Raw genomic sequence first — 20423 nt, forward strand, 5'->3', positions numbered from 1 at the left:
TTTGTAGGGACTGTTTTGTACAGACTAGGATATTTAGCCAGCATCTCTGGCCTCTATCCACTCGATGCCAATAGTATCCCTCAGTTGTGAGAATCGAGAATGCCTCCAGACATTACCAAGTGCCACAAGGGCAAAATCAGCCCAGTGGAGAACCAATGCTTTAGGGAATCCAATGCCTGTGTTTGCAGCTTCTCTGACAGTTTTCCTTACAAAGCACAAGCCTTGGCACAGGGACAAAGGAAAAGTGGGCGATGTCTGGCTTGCCGCATCCTGCAAAGCACAGGTGTTCTGGATCTAAAGCCCCCTGGTGCTCTCAGTTTTGTCTTGGTCCTTCAAGGTCTTCTGGTGGTACCTACCCAGGTTACCCCCACAAGGAAGCGACCACAAGCCTGCTTTTTCTCTGAGACCATCTCATAATGACAGTAGGCCCACTTAGCCAGTGCCCAGAAAAGCTGTCAATATTCCCATATTTGTGTTTTGAGAATGTGCATTATTGCTTTGGCAAGGTTTTCAAGAAAATTCCATGATGTTAAGTTGATGTATTTACATGTAATGCCATTGTTCAGAATTCCCTACTCTCAACATTCACTGCTTATGCCAAATCAGCATGAATATTAAGAGGTGGCCAACACTGCGTGTATCACTCCTTAGTAGCCACTGGCAAATTGATAACATCACACATATATATGAAAATAGTCCTTGTTCCCGATTTAGCTCAAACTACAAACCTTTCTTCCCCGTGTATTTTTTTTTTAAATGAAACAATTTCTCTGCTTATGACTGTTCACTTGAAAACATACCATGAACTAGTCATATTTTTAGTACCACAGGACTGTTAGCAATTTTATTTTAGTCTGCATGTATTCTGAAGAAAACTAGAAATCAAACATTTAATTCGGGATAAATACCGCCAGTTCTGATACTGTTCATGGCTCTGTGAATGTTTCGTTTCATTCCTGACTGATTTCTCTCATGTAACTTCAGGAAAATGGAAAGTCAGAGAGATCCTTATGGTAGCGAGAGAACATTAAATCTGAAGACTTACTATTTAGGCACATATCTCGTTAGAAAACAGTGATTTAAATGGTTTTAAAGTAGAACGCATCTTACCAAAAAGGTAAAAAAGAACAAATAGGCAGCAATTTGCCATTAATAGCACTAGACTCTCAAATACAGCTAAACAAAAATTGTTCCCATGAACTGAAATAAGCCAATATAAATAATCCCGAAAGCATAGTTGGATTAAGTTTGGATGGTTTCTTAAAAGTGTACTTTAAGGGGCGCCTGGGTGGCTCAGTCAGTCTGACTCTTGATTTCGGCTTGGGGTCATGACCTCGGGGTCCCGGGATCAAACCTTGCGTAGGGCTCAGCAGAGTCTGCTTGTCTCCCTCTCCCTCTGTGTCCTCCTTCCCCCAACGCTAGCGCACACTCTCTCTCTAAAGTAAATAAATCTTAAAAAAAATGTACTATAAAATCTTAATTTCTGAAGGCTCACTTTAAATAGGGAGGTGTTATTGCAGTGCATTGGAAGGTTAAATACCCTTTGTGATTACTTAATTAAGATGCATTTGACTTCTGCCAAGTTTTTATTGCAGCACAAGCTCTACATTTTCTGAAGTCACTAAATTTCTCATTACAGCACAGGAAAAAGAAGATAAAGTAGGAGGGGGATGACTTTCAAATTCGGTCCTAAACAGCAACATGTTTGAGAGGCAATCATAAAACCAAACAAGGATATGGAAAAAGCAATGGATCACCAGAAAGCAAAGAGTAAAAAAGCTGCAAGCAAAAGCAGTAAAAGATGCCACGCTTGGAACAAGGTCTTACTGACAGATATCAGGCGAAGAAGCTCATGCCTTTATGACAAAAACAAAAAGCTTTGTTCACATTGAAACGACATATTTACTTTTGAGAATAACAAAGTCACCATGGAGATATATTTTTCAAAAAAATTTCATTTTCTCAAATATTTTTTACAATTATTTTGTTTCTTTTTTGTAGCATTCTGTCCCCTAACATTAACTTTCTTGACAGTCACATACCAAAAGCCTGTGGCAGGGCCTCAGCAGTAAGTTTCTGCTATGCCAACCTTCACTATTTTGACTTTGTGGACTTAGAAGAGTTACAAATGTGTGTATTTTGTTATTAATAAGGCAGTATAAAATTTAGAGTTTTTTTTCCTGAAGTTTGTTGAAAGGAATGAATATTGGTACTCTTTAAGTGTTATAGACAATGCTTGAATTTATTCACGTGGTTTGGGCCTTTGCTCCTTTCACACACACGTTATTAAATGTAGTGCAACAGCTGTTAGTTTGAGAACACTGACAACCTGGGAATCCCCTTCATCTTTAGCCTACCTCTCCTGATATGTAAGCTAATACCTCAGGGTCGATCAGTACTGTTGACACAACTGAGAGAACCCTTCGGATTGGAACACTGCAACACAAGCGTATTTACTTGACTATCTTCTTGGCAGTAACAACATTATACTAGCCAACATCTTGATGAAGAAACTAGATGAAAATCCATGTCATTTAACAGTTTTTTAGATGTTGGGAGTATGAAGCCAGAAGACAGACATGCTCTTTCCCAGAGCCAAATCTGATCAGCGACACTTAACGCACTTCCGATGCGAACACACACATCTGTTGTGAAGTGTAAGGAAAATTAAACTGCACGAATACTTGAGACTTCAAAGCTTTCGTCCCCAAATCCCCAAAGGTACACATTTCTCCTCCTCTTTTAAGAGGCCTCCGACAACCCGAGTGAGGAGCACTGCTTGAAATAAAGCAGAGTAAATGCTCCTTAAGAGTCAATATTAGATGGCAGGTTTTGGTGAGGTTTGGACTGGAATTAAGGTAAACCTTCTAAAACTGAGGCCATAAAGGATTACTTGAAAGTATCACTTGAAAGTATCACCCTGTCCATTTGCCACTACTAATAAAACAACTTCACAACTAGACTGACATGGATACATTTTCTTCTGTTCAAAAGAAGCTTCAAACCTTACTGAGCATCTTTCAGGTAAGTCTACAGAAATTTTCTGTTTTTATTTCCCCTTTATATCAAGGAATCAGAAATACAGATTGGGCTTTTTGCAAATTAGTGACTGAGCAAAGAACTACTCATATTCTAACCCTCTTACTTTTGCTCATAACCTAGAATTACATTATTTACAAAGATAAAAGGGACCCCGTTACAAAATGATGCATGTCACCTTTGGCAAATGCATGAGTTGGAGTAATTGCCTTTGAAATTCTTCAAAAACTCAAAACTGTAAGGTGAATAGCTTTTATCAAAAACTCCACATCAAAATAGAAAATTTAGTAATGGAGTGTTCATTTTCTTCTACTAGGAAAATTATTAGTATAGTTTCATGAACAAAGGTAAAACAGTAATGAAAATAACTAGGTACAACCATTCCATCCTGTGACTATCAGAAGATGATGGGTTTGTGAAAAGTCAAGGCAACAAAATAGGTCACATTATGAGTATGTCAAAGAATTCACAAAAAAAGGTAGAATTCTCACTTCTCTTTAATCACTGAATTTCAGTTTTTACGAATAATCTTAGGACAATTCAGGTAACTAAGGTTTTGGGAGGGAACAGTTCTTGTACATGAAGAACTGACATGCTCAACTGTTCTGTAAATAACTCTATTGGCTGGATTATCAAACATTTTCACAGAAACAAATTTTTTTAAAGCCAAAGATCACTGCATTTATATTTACAAAAAAGCCATAAACAAACATGCACTTCTCCTTTACTGGGAGAACTGAAATCAATGTTTGAACATTAAGGCAGTGACGATTCTAAAACAATTAAATTCTAAGTTAAGGCTTTATATTTGTTTTGAAACCCCTAGTCATAGGCCACTGTGACCAAAGCAAACTCTTATCTACCAGGTTGGGTTCATCTCTCCAGGATATGTTATTTACTCACTACCAACTATTCTTCTATGGGATAGGAATTAGTAGTAACATCATCTATTTACTTGGGGCTATTAGTCCACTCCTTAGGTTTTATTTTGAGGATTTTGCCTTCAGCAGCATAAGCATGTGCCACAGAAGGAACTTTTTCTTAATAAACTTAGAAAACGTACTGGTTGCACCGATTTTTCCTTGACTGAAAGTTGGACAACAATCCTAAATACAGTAAACCTCCAAAGCATATATGACCATGCTCCCATCTAAAAACATGGATGTTCTTGATTACTGAAATAACTGGTCTTCACCTCCTTTTCTTTGCAGACTGGTATTGCCGTCTAAACAAATAAAGCAACAAAATGCAGAATACCTTATTTTAGGAGGATCTGTTCTATACTTGCTATCCTCAAGGCACAAATAACATCCTTGCTAGGCCAATGTCTTTCCTTATTCAAGGAAAAGATGAGAAGTGGATGAGAAGATTCACTTTAGAATAATTGTTGATTGCACACTTGCCCTATCAACTTACACTGAAATTTAGCAGGCGGGGATGTCCTTTTCTCTTTCCCCCCCTTTTTATTTACTTATTTTTAACATTTAGAGAGACAAAACTCAGATCCAGCCTATGGGTACACTTTGAGAAGCAGCTGTGGGAGCACCACCCTCGCCTACCGGAGAGAGTAGGAGGGATGTTCCCAGAGCACACTCCAGTATGAGTTTCCACGGCTGGAATGACGTACGGTTACTCAGACTAGAAGGATCGCTATTTACACTAAGTGCTTGCCGCTACTTCTTGAAGCAGAAATTTTACAGCAACATGTCTTGTGAGGAAAGCACTGTACACTTGGGTTGGTATCAGCAATAGTTCATGTAGAGGAAGAATGGCATTGACTACATGGTCTCAAAAGCTAAAGACAGCTGTAGTTCTCCTTTGTCTTCAAGTCAGAAAAAAGTGAGATGTCAAAGCAGATGAAATCGCAGGCAGCAGGAGTCCCACGCCATCGAAGCGCTGGCACTTACATCTGACGTGTGGCATCCCATTTCTTTAGATTTACTATCAGGAAACAGGAATTTCTAACACTGTCAAATATTGTAGGTGCAACTTAAGTTAAGCAAGACACATTTCCACTGAAATGTTTTGAAGATCTGAAAAGTCTATACCCTAGTACCTGGTAAGCTTGGCTTCAGCTAATTGCTAGATGGGTTTGAAAGGTGTGAAATACACTTGTGTTTTTAAGATGGGAAGACTCACTATGACAGGGCAAATGTAGGCAACACAGAAACAGTATTTTTAGATCAACATCTTACACTTTATAATACACTCACATTTATACACAAATTTCATGTTTACAAGTACAAAAGGCAAAGACCCTCCAAGAATTGAAGTAAATGCATCAGTAACTACATTCAATAGTGTTAACACTGTTGTCCTGCTCTCCATTTTCCAAACCCAGAAGGAAATCGTAAACGCCGTCGCACGCTCAGACTTCATTTTTAGAAGTTGGAGACCGTGTGTAGTTCCGCACACGTCTGGGTTTCTACAGAGCTGAACTGAGATTCCATTGTGTTCCAGGCCAAATCGGCCAGAAGAAAGTCATCCATGGCTGTTTGAGTTTCGTTGCTGGTGAAGAACAAGCTCCCCAGGGTTTCGAAGCCAGAATTCATGGTCTGTGTTTCTGTACTGTTCAATTGAACTTTGCTCTCTACAGCAGGTATGTTTTTAGCAGCAGAGATTCCTTCAGTTTGGGTCTCTGTGTCAGATGAATCAGTACTCATGGAAAAGCTGGAGTGCTTCAGAATACTTCCCAGAGGCAGGTGGGGGCTACTGTCTAAAAAGAAGTTTAAGTCTGTCTGTGTCTGCGTGTCAAACATTTCAAGGCCTAAGAAATTAGAATTTCCCCTACAACTATAGGACTGAGCAGATGTGTCTGCAAGGAAGAAGTCCGTTTGGGTCTCTATGTCCAGTGATTCCAAGACAGGCTCGGTGGTCATGGTGTTAAGCTCACTCTCTTCAGTTTGAGTCTGGATATTTGAGGCAGACAAAAACTCTTCAATATCAAAATCGATTGCGGGATTCTGGGTCGGGCCAGATGGGAGCTGGGGGTCAGGTCCAGTATTTGTGTCAGACAAAAGACTACGATTGTCCAGTGTCTGACTGGGCAGATTACTTGACAAGATGTTTTCTAAATCGCTTAATAAATCTATAGTTTGGGTCTGGTTATCTGTCATGTTCTGTGAAGGAAGCATACTGTGCTGTGCACTGAAGTTTATAATCGGTGCAGATTTCTCAAGATCTTGATGTAAAGTCTTAGGGTGGTTCTGAGGTAACAAATCATGAGCAACGGTCTCCGCTACTAAGCTGCTGCTTATAATGCTGTCTGCAGAAACACCGTAGGGTGAATGGACGCTCCCAAAAATGTCAACAGCTTGGTCCATCTGTACTTGGTCATCTGTCAGACCTTGCATTCCACTGGTCTGGGTTTCTCTGGAGATCCCGCCTGACTGGTAACAGGCATCTATAAACGCATCAGTCTGAGCAGCTATGGATGAGGTCACCTTAGAACTGGGCAAAAACGTTTGCGTATGAACACTGATGGGAAGGGAGACTTGAGAACCAAACGTCAAATCTGTTTGAGAACAAGACGATACAGAAGAATCAGGCCCAGCCCACTGTGTGGAAGGTATGAAGGGTTGCGTGGCGTAAGACAGCTCTGTCTGTACGTTGATCGAAGAAATGCTGTTCTTCTGATATGTGTTCCCTAGTTCTTGTAAAGGATTAGACAGGCTCTTCCCCAAGTTCACTTGAACACCTGTACTAACTGGCTCCACAGCAACAGGACTTATAATTTTTGAAAGAGGGAGACTTTCCTTAAGACAGCCAGCCTCTGAATCTAGGCCGAGGATCAGGGTTCCGATTGACAAGGGCAGTATGTGCACAGCGCCCGGGGCAGAACCCTGATGATCGACACCCAACACCACAGGCTGGGCCGAGGAGTCGGCGGTAGGCACAAAGACAGGCATGGGAGAAAACTGCATAACAGGAAGTTTCACCAGAGCCACTTTGGGCTTGGGTAAAAGCAACTTCTGAGGGTATCTCGGAGGTGTTGTAAGAGTCTGCTTTCCGGCATTAGAGCTGCAAGAGTCTTCAAAAGAAGCGACCAGCTTTGTATCTGAAGTTTCCAGTTCTTGAGTGTCTGGTCTTGGAACTGGTTGGGTGCTCAAGGACTCGGTGGGCTTACTGGACAACTTGTGGCTGGGCAGGCAGCTCTCCATTTTCCTTTTCTTACTAGGTGGATCCCTGAAACCAAGGACAGAGTAAAAAGAGAAAAACGAGTTTAGGCCGCAGCTTTCTTCTACTCTGGTGCGGTCTCTTCAATTACTTACGAATGCTGCTCCCCACACCTAGAGCAGAGGTCAGAATCCACCAGGTGAGGAGAGATCAATCCTTCTGTGCCCCTCTGAGAACTGGGCCTACTATATGGTGGGCAGAAGTGCAGGAACATGCGACTAGGGAAGGAGGAAGCACATCTTTTTTGGGGGCATACCTCTAAGTACTCTAGCACTCAGCTCTGTAAGCACGAGGAAGTGAACAGATTATTTAATGCAACTTTTACCATTCCTAAAGTAGGAAGCTATTACTCCAAATATAAATTTGACCTTTAAGATGAGGTACAGTTTCACGATAAAACTTAACTCTTCAACAATCTAACATCCCTCTGATGGAAAATGCTGGAAGTTGGGATTTTCAATTGGGAAGAAATAAGGAAGAACAACTGGGTTAGACAGATGTGGATCCTTTGCTAGTACTGCTCGCTTTTCCGAAAGCTCCCCTCTTCCACGTCATGTTTTTTCTCTGTTATTCCTCCTTTCTCTCTGCACTAACGGCTTTCCAAAAGTTTCATTTGACATTCTTCCCACAGCGACCGACTCCTGGGCCACCGCTTCTTCCCCTTTACCTGTGCTCTGCCGGGATCTCGTGGCCAGTGCGGTAGACGTGGGACTGTAATGCAGTTCTGCTGGCGTAGGGGCAGCCGCACGTGCACTGGAAGGTCTTGCCGCAGTCCTCGGCATGCCTTTTCAAGTCCCACTCCGTGCCATAGGAATTGCTGCACTTACTGCACTTATGCTTCTTTTCAGCATGCATCTTCATAAAGTGCTAGGAAGAACATAGAAGGGACGAAAGTGGAAAACCACATCTGCTCAAAACATTTCAAAAACCATCCCCGTACCTGCATTAACGATGACTTTGCATGACAAACTAGAGCAGTCTACATCAAAAGAAGGAAAAGCAGGCAAACTGCAGTTTATCACATGCCCCTTCTCCGTGTCACTGCTGCTTTGGGAAAAGTGAGGACCCTCTTTGGAAGCAGTTCATAGTACCTGCCATTTAGGTTTTATAAATGAGTGCCGCAGGCAGGAAAAAGTCCTTCCTGCTTTTCTCAGGACCCCTCCAGCCAACCCTCTGGGAAGTATTTCAGCTGCCGGTCTCTGCCAGTCCTACGTGACCTCTTTCCCCACTCACTGGGCCCCTCCCTACTCCTAAGGCAGCTACTTCTGGAACTCTTCCTGACTTCAGAAGCTTTGTCCTTCCTTAGGAGAACTTTTCCTTTGTGCTTTGCTCCTCTGACCTAGGAGGCACACAGAGTCACGCAAGAGATCTGGAGTACACATTTCTCATTTGCTGCTGAACCGCTCTTCTTGTCTTTCTCTCTAAACCCTCTTCTGGACATCTCCTCCTCCAGAACAAGCCACGTCTCCTTCACTCTGGTTACACTCCATTCACGTCTTCCCCCAACAGGGAGACTCCTCGGTGGCTATTCTCACAGGCAGCTTTCTTGGAGAGTTCTCCAGTTACGTTTGGCGAGTGACAGAATGCACGTTAGGTTTATATCACCTGAATTTCATCCTCAGAGAAGTATACTTAAGACAAATAAAATACCTGTTTTACGAGAGAAAATTGAGAAAATGGTCTGTCAGGGCCTCTAGGGCATCCTTCAATTGGACAACAGTAGAATTTCGGTACAGTTTTCAAATCTTTTCTTATTGTTGGATTTACTATACCATCCTGCAAAAGAAAAAATTACTTTAAATAATTATTAAACAAACAAACAAACAAACAAACAAAAACCCAATGGAACTGGCTGGGACCAGAAACAAGGAATGACTAAAGATGGGCACAAGGGATCTTTTAAGGGAGATAAAAATGTTCTAAAATTAGATTGTGGTGCTGGTGGCACAACTATGTGAATCTACTAAATAATTAAATTATTCACTTAAAATGGGTAAATGTTATGGTGAGCTAAATTATAGCTCAATAAATCTGTAAAAATTTTTCAAAACAAAAAAACTCCCCCATGTTGCTAAAAAATCTTCTATCCATTCCTTTAAAACTCCTCCTTCTAAACTTAAAATCTCTGTCTTTAAAGCCAGCTTTCTCTGTTTGTAAGTGGTATACTCACAGTTTCTCAGGCTCAAGACTTTGGTACCACTCTAATTCTTCCCTTCCCTTTCATCCCACCCTCCCTGAAAAAAACCTCCTTTGACTATGGTCTAGGCCTTCCTCCTAGCATCATGACTTTCTCTGATCCTTAAACCCCTAAAGTAGCTGAAGCTAGTCGACACAACTTTTTATACAGCAACTTGAATAGAGTCACCATGCTGTGTTTGAAATTTAATAATCATTATAGTAACCAGTACGTATATAGCTTTTATTATTGTGTCAGGCATTTATATATATTAACTCATATAATCCTCATCATCCTTTGTTATTAAGTATGTGACTGAATTTTTGGCTGGGAGTTTAAAATAACTGGTGACTTAACTTAGCTTGAAGTGCTCTGTCTTGGTGCCCTCGATGAGCTCACATACTGCAGGTGTGAGACACCTATGACCTCCAGTATAATTCCTGTCTGGACCTAAAGGAAGGTAGTGGTGGTGGCGGGGGTGGAGGGGTGGGGATGGACCTCTCGACAGGTCACTGGAAACAACTGGACATGTACTCATGTAACCAGGGCTCAAGGGTAAAAGAGCACCTGGCTCCGGGGGTCCCAAAACAGACCAAGTCTGGCCACTCACCGCTGACACAAAGGCAGTGAGACAAGTGGTGGGGAAACAAGAAAGGGATTTATTTCAGTGAGTCCAGCACCGGGAAGACAGTGGACTCACATCTCAAAGACTATCTCCAAAGTGCTGAAAATACTTTCAGGTTTATGTAAGGAAAATGTGGGACAAAGGTCGGTGGGTATGTGCAGGCAGGCAGTAAAGGTCAGGTCAGTCGCTGTCTTGGGGTTAACCACGCGGGGTCTTGCTGGTGTAAAGGCAGTCCCTATTGTTGAGAGAATAGTTTGGGTCCGCATCAAGGGATGCTTTGCCCCCTGGGTCTTTTGCCTGAGTCAAGAGATAAGCTGGAAAGAAGAATGTAATCAATTAGAAAGTACAGACTGAGGTCAAAGTGGAGGGAGTAGAAGTCCCTGTTCATGCAGGCCACAGCATCTAGTGTTCTGATGAGAAAGGATTCATTACTGTTGGAACATGTCCACTTCCTTCTCTACCATTAATGTTTCTGGAGAAGTGAGAAATGAATGGTCATGTGGCTAAGACTCCTTCCCTCTGCCTTCCCAGTAGATCTTGAGAGGAACATGTTGATCTTGTTGAGTCTGTGTCCATTCATTTAGAGGGGAAAAGAAGCTGTTGTTTTATTTTTACACAGCACAATTTATCTTTCCATATCAAATTCAATTAGTCCTCCACGTCTTCCACACTGGTCTATCCTTTTACAATCCTACTGTTTAGATATTCATATTCATTTGGGTTATTTAAGTGGTTTCTTACATAATTTTCCTTCCTCTTCTAATATTCTACCAAATTTGACATTCTGAAAACTTATTTGTATGTATCACCTAACGGCATGTTATGCCTCCAATCTCCCATTATAACCATATATTTTCTGTTCCCTTTTCATACACCATCCTACTTAGCCTCACATTCTTCCCACTTCCAGTTGCACCATCTATGAAGGCTCAATTTGTCCTACATTCTCCTGGCTCTCTTAAGGCAGACTGCGATGGCGGAAGAAGCACTTGGGCTAAAGACCTATACACCACCTCTACCACCAATTAGGGGTGTGGCCTTAACCTCTCTGAGCCAGTTTATTCATTTCTGAGACAGATACAATAGTTAACTCTCAGGATTATCTTGTATTGGATTAGCATAAAGCGAGCCCAGATCATATTCTCAATAAACACTCCCTTGTTCTGCTTACCACCACCCAGATGTAGAGATCTATTTCCTGTTTGAATTCCAAGATAATAAAACTTAAGCTATTTTAAATATTATCATTTTTTCTAGAGTTCCTGTCTCTCCAACTAAATTTCTTTTTTTTTTTTAAAGATTTTATTTATTTATTTGAGAGAGAGAATGAGATAGAGCATGAGAAGGGGGAGAGTCAGAGGGAGAAGCAGACTCCCTGCCGAGCAGGGAGCCCGATGCGGGACTCGATCCCGGGACTCCAGGATCATGACCTGAGCCGAAGGCAGTCGCTTAACCAACTGAGCCACCCAGGCGCCCTCTCCAACTAAATTTCTTAAGGGCAGAAACTATTTTGTACACCTCTTGGTATTGTCTTAATGTTTAAAGAAGAGAGCAATTGCCTGCTAAATGTAGAGTTTTTTTTTTTAAAGATTTTATTTATTTATTTGACAGAGAGAGACATAGCAAGAAAGGGAACACAAGCAGGGGGAGGGGGAGAGGGAGAAGCAGGCCCCCGCCGAGCAGGGAGCCCAATGCGGGGCTGGATCCCAGGACCCTGGGATCATGACCTGAGCCGAAGGCAGACGCTTAACAACTGAGCCACCCAGGCGCCCCTGTAGAGCATTTTTTGAAAGGCAGTCCTGGTTTTCAACCCTGGGGCCTGTGAAAAATCACATGAGACACTAAAAAAAAAATCTCTGTCTGGTTCCAACTCCAGGTATTTTGATATCATTAGTTTGGGGTGGGGACTAGGGATCCATATTTGGTTGTTCAATCTCCCCAGATGATCCCAAAGGACAGTCTAGCTTTGGAACATCTCGTATAGTGGTTAAACCCTTGGGTTCTGGAATGTGGACTGCCATAGTTTGAATTCTCTACCTTGCCACTTTCTTGTGAACTATCTTGGTTTCGTTATCTATAAAGTAGGCAAAACAGGATCTACTTCAGGGCTGTTGTGGGGATTTAGTCAATAAATAGGGTTTGGAACAGTGCTTATCACATAATCACTCAGTTATTATTGCTGACTTATTTGCTGTGGAGAGTTTTGTTTCTTCTTTTGCTTTTTGCCAACCAACTTTACGCCAATGATCTAATGTAAACCAGTACTTTACATTAAATACTGTCCTTGTGGAAGTTGGACTGAAAGGCCCTTCTGTTAAAACACTGGCAGCTGCTAGCTTTAATGACAAGTGACGTGGTCTCTTATCACCAAACTCATCCTATTCACCAATTCATCTAGCGTTTGTTTGTTCGTTTTTTAATGAAATACTTTCAGTTAACTTATTATTTTTCCATCTAGTGTTATCAGCAAGAGAAAACGAAATGTGGGTAGAATATTAAGGAAGACTCAGAAATCACTTCATTCACCTAATAATTATCAAATTCCTCTTAGTGATATGCCAGGGAGATGGCCCCTTTCTATGTTCCAGGCTGTTCAAATGTTCCACAAAACTTCCTATAAGTTCACTACAAAATTAATGCTCACTTCTAATACCCTCTCAACTCTGCTTAGCATGCCTTTTATTTTTTAATTTTTAATTTTTATTTATTTTTAAAGATGTTATTTGTTTATTCATGAGAGAAAGAGAGAGAGAGGCAGAGGGAGAAGCAGGATCCCCGCAGAGCAGGGAGCCAGACGTGGGACTCGATCCCAGGACCCCGGGATCACGAGCCCGTGATCCAAAGGCAGACACTTAGCCAACTGAGCCACCCAGGTGCCCTAGCATGCCTTTTATTATCCCTTTTTAAACTCCCAAGCATGTTCTCAAATACCTGTTCACTTCACTTTTTAAAAGTTAATGAACTTTTTTTTTTCTGAGATGTTTTAGGTTCACGGCAAAATTAAGTAGAAAGCACCGAGAGTTCTCATATATCTCTCCCTCCCCAAACATGAACAGCCTGTTCCACTATTAACAATACCCCCACCAGAGTGGTACGTTTGTTACAATCAATGAACCCGCACTGGCACATCATTGTAACCAAAAGTCTTATATTAGGGTTCATTGTTGCTGTTGTACATTCTATGGCTTTTGACAAATGTGTAATGGCACATATCCACTGTTATACCATCACACAGTATTTTCACTGCCCTAAAAATCCTCTGTGCTATACCTATTCCTAACATTCTTTCCCTTAAACTCACCCTGGCAACCACTAATCTTTTTTGCCTTTTCCAGAATGTCATATAGTTGGAATGATACAGTATGTACACTTTTCAGATTGGCTTCTTTGACTGAGTATACACCCGACCTAAATCTCCTCCATGTCATTTCATGGCTTGATAGCTCATTTCTTTTTAGTGCTGAGTAATATGCCATTCTCTGAAGGTACCACAGTTCATCTATCCATTCACCTACTGGTGAACATCTTGCTAGCTTCCGAGTTTTGGCAATTATTCACTTCTCTTTATGTGTCTTCTACCACCTCCCTCACCTTTCCTTTCTCACTGTTACATCATTAGTTCAAGTCATCCTGACTCTGGACTTTTATCATTAACCTCTTAACGCATTTCTAGAACTTCAATCTCTTTTTCATTCACTTTGCCAGATTCCTTGTTCTAAAGTATAGCTCTCATCATGTCATTACCTCACTCAAACATTTTTAGTGGCACCCCAAATCTACCTGAGTCCAAATTTCTCTAGCTTGAGACATTCAAGTCCCTTACTATATATATATAGCTTTGAATTGTCTTTCTCTTCTGTTACTTACCCCTTTTGTCTAATGGAACTACTTAAAATCCCCAAACCTTTTCAAGGAGAGGAATGTATTTGTATCTTCTCTTGTATTTGGGAATGTTTGGACAGAATAAATATTCCAAAAAAAAAAAAACTGGGAGCATTATACTGAACATGTTCATGTGGCCATCTAAGCCAAAACTGTATCATGCACCAGGATGAACCACTAAAGACAGCCGTAAAGGACATCAACAATCCCCCTGTGGCCTTTATTATAGGCATGGCAACAACCTCAGAGTGTTCACTTTCCTGCTTTCTGAGGGGCAACTCCTCACCGTCCCCATCACCATCTCCCCATCCCAGTTCCACGGCCTTCCTGTCCTGAGACAACAAACTCAAAAGATAGGATGGCTGAGATGAGAATGGGGGAGATAAGAAATGGGGATGGCACAATACCACATGAACTGCAGTGAGAAAGTCATGTTCTATTCTGGCATCCTCTATATATGTTCAAAAACAAAATTCACCAGACTTTTCGAACTTTATCTTTTGTATGCATGACTAAAAAGAGAACACAAAAAATACTTCATGTTTTGCATTCCTTTTTTGGGTACGTTACATACAAAACATTTTAAAGTAAAACACATTTCAAAAATATTTACGAAACATTTTAAGTAAAAGAATTTGGAAAAAAATCTGAGAGGAAACAATAAAAAAAGATGGAAAAAAGTAAACATACAGAAGAGAAAAGCAGGAGTAAGGACACACTTTAAGGAGAAAGGGTAAAAGGGAAGGATTTTAAGAATAGTGGGGGTGAATAAAAGGCATTATAACTACACCAGCACCTGACTGCCTTCACAGAAAGCATCCAAGAAGAAAATCAGCTCGCTCTGTTGTCTTCTCATTGTAAATTTAAAATTGGAGGTCTTTGTACAATATGGCCGATAGAGTGACTTGGAACCTTTCTTTTCCTTTTTTTTTTTTTTTAAAGATTTTATTTATTTATTTGACATAGCGAGAGAGAGCACAAGCAAGAGGAGCAGAAGAGGGAGAAGCAGGCTCCCTGCTGAGCAAGGAGCCCAATGCGGGACTTGATCCCAGGACCCTGGGATCATGACCTGAGCAGAAGGCAGACGCTTAACTGAGCCCCCCAGGCGTCCCTTTGTTTTTGTTTTTTCTTAAACAACAACAACAACAAAACAACTTCCTTGCTCATCATTAAAAGCAAACCCCAGACTGAACATAATACAAAATCCTTTAAGCCAGGTTTTAAAAACATAAATGCTGCTGGGTAAGAGGTTCTTTAAGGGCCCTCCTGTCCCCTTCACTGCTTTCAAACAAGGAATAAAAGAATCTCTGAGAAATGTCCATTTACTCCTACTCTTCCTTTCTCTTAATCCCCAGCTTTCATTTCCCCAGGGATCCCCCTGTAGGCAAGGATAGACAGGGCATTTCCAACTTCCTAACAGGAGATGAAATATAAGAACCCGCATAAAACCAAATGGCAGCATGCCCTTACACCTTACAATTCAATCCCCATTCTTACCCACCATCCTTTAGAAGGGTTTGTTAATTATTTACATTAAGAAGGGAGTATTTGTTTGTGGGCAGGGTACCTTGTGAAGAAAAGTCTAGAATAAAATAAGGACCATATAGCAACTAATGGGGAAGGGGATAAAAAGATTATCATAACCTAGAAAAAAGAAAAACTAGGAAAGAAACTAAAATTTTGCAAGTAGCTGTAACCAAGAGAACCAGTAGGAAAAATTCCCACTGAATATTATGCAAATCTGCCAAGCAGCTATACTCAGACCACCTTCAGGGCAGAAAGTAGGCAGGCACTGGATTGATACTGGATTCTCTCCAAACAGCTTTCAAAACCACAAGAGCTCCCAGTCAGCTCTCGTCCCCAGGCCTCCTCCTTCTCCTTCCCTCCTTCTAATACTTTGAAAACAAGTGTCAAGAGTAATGTTTGAACTCAAGAGCCTTCTCCTCAGAATGCAGACGGAGAGTAGAGATTCACCACAGTGGTATGGCTATTTTGTCACATAGGTCATGCTCATGAAAGAAAACGAACCCCTTTCCTCCAATACAGCAGATGCTCGGGGGGGGGGGGGCTGGGTGCTGTGGTTAGAAAGCCAAAACAAGGCAGGAAAGTGAGCCTCTTTGACGAGAAAAAAAAACAAAAACAATGATGGTTCTGGGTGAGATTTCTTTAATTCCTCCTGAAACAGGTCTCCCTAGTGATCTACGAAGGAAAATCAGGAGAGCCCACTTTTCCCTTCAGCATTTTTAGTTCAGAAAGGGATCTTGAGTGCACTGTGCTGTCTTCAGACAAGAGATCAGTATCTGAAAACCGGCTTAGAAATGGGAGAATGACTTCACACAGGTTCTAAGCAAGGGAGGATACCGCTGCTTTGAAAAGTCCAGTAAAGATTTGATTATCAAAATTTGTATTTGCTTCAACTCCTCCTCCTCCTTAAGCCTATTATATTTTATATTTTGTATGTGCACTGTGTATTGCATGTGTTTGTATATTTCGTATATGTATGGGTATCTTCAGATATTCGTAAACTTAACATATTTTAAAAAACATAATTAGAAATAAACCTATTATATGCCAACACACTAGTCCTGAAGAGTAAATGGTATCTTTGTGCTGAACAGATGCTTCACAAAGTCTTGAGAGCGAGAGCGCTCCAGATAGCAATTCCAGAGAAAAGGACACTAAAACTGTTACAAAGCGCTTGTTAGAGTGATCTTTGGGCCCATACAGTCCTGGTCAGACAGCTTCTCTTGTGCTCAGAGATGTAGAGTGTCCTGGTTGTTTCTCAGGGAGGACATGATACTAAAAGTGGGTGATGGCCGTTGTATACAAGTTGAGAGAACCAAGGGACGTAGAATTCCTACAAACCATGTAGTTCACCCACTGAAATTAAAATATAAAGAAAAGGAAGGATTTCGTTAAAATTTAGTTAAAAATGAGAGAGAAAACACAAGATCGAAGACCATTCATTCCCGAAGACCACTGAAGAGTTACCGCACTTGGGTCCTGGGAGAAAGGGAACCTGTTCTGAGGAAAACTGCAGCCCCACCTGCAGGGCCCTCCTCAGCACATTTCCGGACTGGACTCCCTCATCTTCACAGGGGAACGATGTTGCATCTGTTCAGCTGGTGCGGGAGGGGGGGATTCCCTCTCCTGGGCAACACGTCTGTCCTCCTATAACCTCGAACCTCCTGGCAAATTAAATTCTTATCAGAAGCCTGATTCTAGGGGCGCCTGGGTGGCTCAGTCGGTTGAGCGACTGCCTTCGGCTCAGGTCATGATCCTGGAGTCCCGGGATCGAGTCCCGCATCGGGCTCCCTGCTCGGCTGGGGGTCTGCTTCTCCCTCTGACCCTCCCCCCTCTCATGTGCTCTCTCTCTCAAATAAATAAATAAAAAAAAATCTTAAAAAAAAAAAAAAAAAAAGAAGCCTGATTCTAAGGAAGTCTCCAAGGAGGATTTACCTGAAGGGCAGACAGGACATGCAACACGCTAGGTATTTCAAACTTACTCCTGAATCAATTCAGGCCATCAAAAGCTACATTCACAAAACTGCTTTGAGTATCATGCTTTGGAATTATGTCACTGTTGACACAGAGAGAAGTGAGTAAGAAGTGGAAGCAAACTTCCTATTGTAGCGACCGGGAAACTGTAACTTAACAGGTGTAGGGTGGGGCCGCACATCTGGATTTTCAGTGATGGGCACTAAAGGTTGAAAACCACTGCCCCATTTTCCAGAGGGTGGAAGGGACGCTCACACTACCGTCATTTAACATACGGGTTGCCTTTTAAAAGAAGACCTGGAGCAATCTCCCTTGCGTCTCATTCCTGAGCAAACCCGAGTCTATCACTGAAGGTGCGTCGAGGCGAATCTGCAGCTCCCTTTTGGGCAGAACCTAAAGGCCTCAAGGGGTATCGAGGGTGTGGTGGAAAGCCCTCGGGCTTTAGACCAGGTTTAAATCCCAGCTCTGGTCCCGCTGCGCAACCGGCTTCTCGCCAGCAGCGTGAGGAGGAGGATGAGACGGACCTCACGAAGCTGCTGGAACCACCCCGGTCCGCGTGTCGAACGCCCGGGCCGCGAAGCCAGGAGCCAGCAGTCCTGGCTCGTCCGAGCCCGACAGCGAGTGGCATGACACAGTGATTTCCTACTGCGCGTTCCCGCGCGCTAGCTCCCACTCTGCCCCGCCGGCACGCCCTGGCCGGCGTGGCCCGTTCTGTGGTGGGACGCCGGCCGGCGAGGCTGCCCACACACGGCGCAACCCCGGCCGCGCCCGAGCCCCCCAGCGCCAGGCCCGGGGAGGCGCCGTTCCGCGGCGGGCTCACCTGCAGGCGGTGGCTCTTGACCAGGTGCATGTTGAGCGCCGGGCTGTTGGGCAGGATTTTGCCGCAGCCGCGCACGGTGCACAGGATGTTGGTCCGCACGGCCCGGGACAGCTCGCTCACCGACGGCTGGATCAGCTCCCGGGCCGGAGGCGCCGGACCCGCGGGCTGCTGCCTCGCCGCCGCGGGCCGCGGCCGGCTGCCCCTCAGCCGCCCGGGGGGCCCCCACGGGCCCGAGGCGGCGGCGGCGGCTCCCCTCGCGGCCGTCGGGACGGTCGGGGCGCCCGAGGCCAGAGCCGCGGACCCCGCCGCCGCCGCCTCAGAGGCCGCCATGGCTCCCGCACGGCAGAAGGACCGAGCGAGCGGGCCCCGCCTCCCGCCGCAGCCACTTCCGGCAGGGGGCGGGGCCTCCAGGCTCATTAGCATCCGGCGGGGCCGGGACGGCCGCGGCGCCCCCTGCCGGCCATAGAAGAAGCGTCTGCGGGAAGCCGCCGCCGGGTGAGGCAGGAGGGTTCCGAAACTTAACAGGGGTTCTTGCGCACAGGTCGAAGGTATTGGTGGTCCCACTAATGCATTCTTCATCTTCCCACAAAACTTAACCTTGGGCAATAACTGGATAGAACAAAAAGCAGTACGTTCAGGAACTTTATTTCCCCAAAGATTAGAAACAACCCAAATATTCAATGGCAGGAGAGGCAGTAGTATGTTAATTACATCTACTGTTTATTGAGGGCTTACCAAGTGCTAGACATTGGGGAAAGCACTTTTCATTTCCTATCTCATTTTGTCCTCAAAACAAGTGTAGCGGGTACATACTATAAGTTTTCCCTCATTTTGCAGAGAAGAAACTAGCCCTAGGTCGCATTGTACAAATGAATGAGTTGCTATGATTGTGTTAATCATTTTAAGGGAGGCTGGATTTACTTGCCTGTATCTTTTTTGTTTTGCCTTGTTTTTGCCTGTCTCTTAACTGCTGAAATCCGATTACTATTTAGGGGACAGTATGACTCAGGGCAGGGTTCCAAAACCTAAGTACTTAGAAGGACTAGCTAGACCAAGTAAATGAGCAGAGGAGGCCAGGTGTAGACAAAAGGGAGAAGTGAGGACTGTAGTGAAATGGAAAATCTATCCTTTGTTTAAAGGGGGGCAGCTGCTACTCATCTGTGGTATCGTTAGATTTATTTTTCAAGGTTTTTATGTGAAAACTTCCAACTTATATATCAGCAGCTGTACTAGTTTTCTATTGCTGCAGTTACAAGTTACCGCAATCTTGGCTTAAAACAACACAGATTGTGTCAGAGGTCTGACACAAGTACTAGGCTAAGATAAAAGTGTGGGCAGGGCTGCATTTCTTCTGGAGGCTCTATAGAAGAATCTTGCTTACTTGCCTTTTCCAGTTTCTCAAAGTCAGTAATGGTGAGTTGAGTCTTCATCCCATCACGGACTTCTTCTCCCTCTGCTCTCTCCTCTTCCTGTTCCACTTTTTTTTTTTTTTTTTCCCTGTTCCACTTTTGAAGATCATTGTGATTACAGTGGCTCCATTCAGGAAGTCCAGAATAATCTCCCCTTTGCAAAGTCCCTTTGCCTTGTAAGGTCATGTATTTACAGATTCCAGGGGTTAGGATGTGGACATCTTTGAGTAGGGGGCATTATTCTGCCCATCACAGAAGCTAAATCTGATTTTAAAAGTACTGTGGGACAAACGAACAAACCCTACAACCATGTGTGTGGGGGACAGCATCTACAGGCTATTGTTTCTTTTGGTACGGTAAGAGTACAAGCTCTTGAATCTGACTGCCTGGGGTCAATGTGGGCTCAGCTACCTACTAGCGTAAGCCTAAGCTTCGGTATTCACTGGAGTAGAATTAGACTAGTAATGCTGCCTGTGTTATAGGATTGTTGTGAAAACACGATAATGCACATAAAATTCTTAGCTCCGACAGAGTAGGTACTCCATAATGTTAGCTATTCATTTTTGGAGACCCTACCTAATGTACAATAAATTCCTTTGGCCGTAGAGGTCCTTGGGTCTGCACTTATTGATCCATCTGTTCCCAAGACTGCATCTGAATGCAGTATGTTTCTGGATCATCAAGTACGTAATAGATGTTCCAGTGCAAGACAGTGACATAGGAAGAAATTGAACTCACCTCCTCCATGGAATACACCAAATTATACCTATTTATTTTTTTTATTTTTTTAAAGATTTT

General features: G+C 43.1%; 1 protein-coding gene across 1 annotated transcript; it reads right to left on the reverse strand.

Annotated features, from left to right (window-relative positions):
* Positions 1-3518: 3518 nt before the first annotated feature.
* On the reverse strand, positions 3519-18561 carry ATMIN (ATM interactor). The gene is made up of 4 exons (XM_045890686.3): positions 18217-18561; positions 8866-8991; positions 7883-8082; positions 3519-7224 (listed from the first exon to the last, which is right to left on the reverse strand). Exons 1-4 carry the CDS (start codon positions 18544-18546, stop codon positions 5421-5423), a joined length of 2460 nt encoding a protein of 819 aa, XP_045746642.1. The 5' UTR covers positions 18547-18561; the 3' UTR covers positions 3519-5420.
* Between the last annotated feature and the right edge of the window lie 1862 nt (positions 18562-20423).

Source organism: Mirounga angustirostris, unplaced genomic scaffold (assembly GCF_029215605.1).
Source record: "Mirounga angustirostris isolate CCGP_5_RB_7025 unplaced genomic scaffold, mMirAng1.0.hap1 SCAF_16, whole genome shotgun sequence".
NCBI classification, from domain to species: domain Eukaryota; kingdom Metazoa; phylum Chordata; class Mammalia; order Carnivora; family Phocidae; genus Mirounga; species Mirounga angustirostris.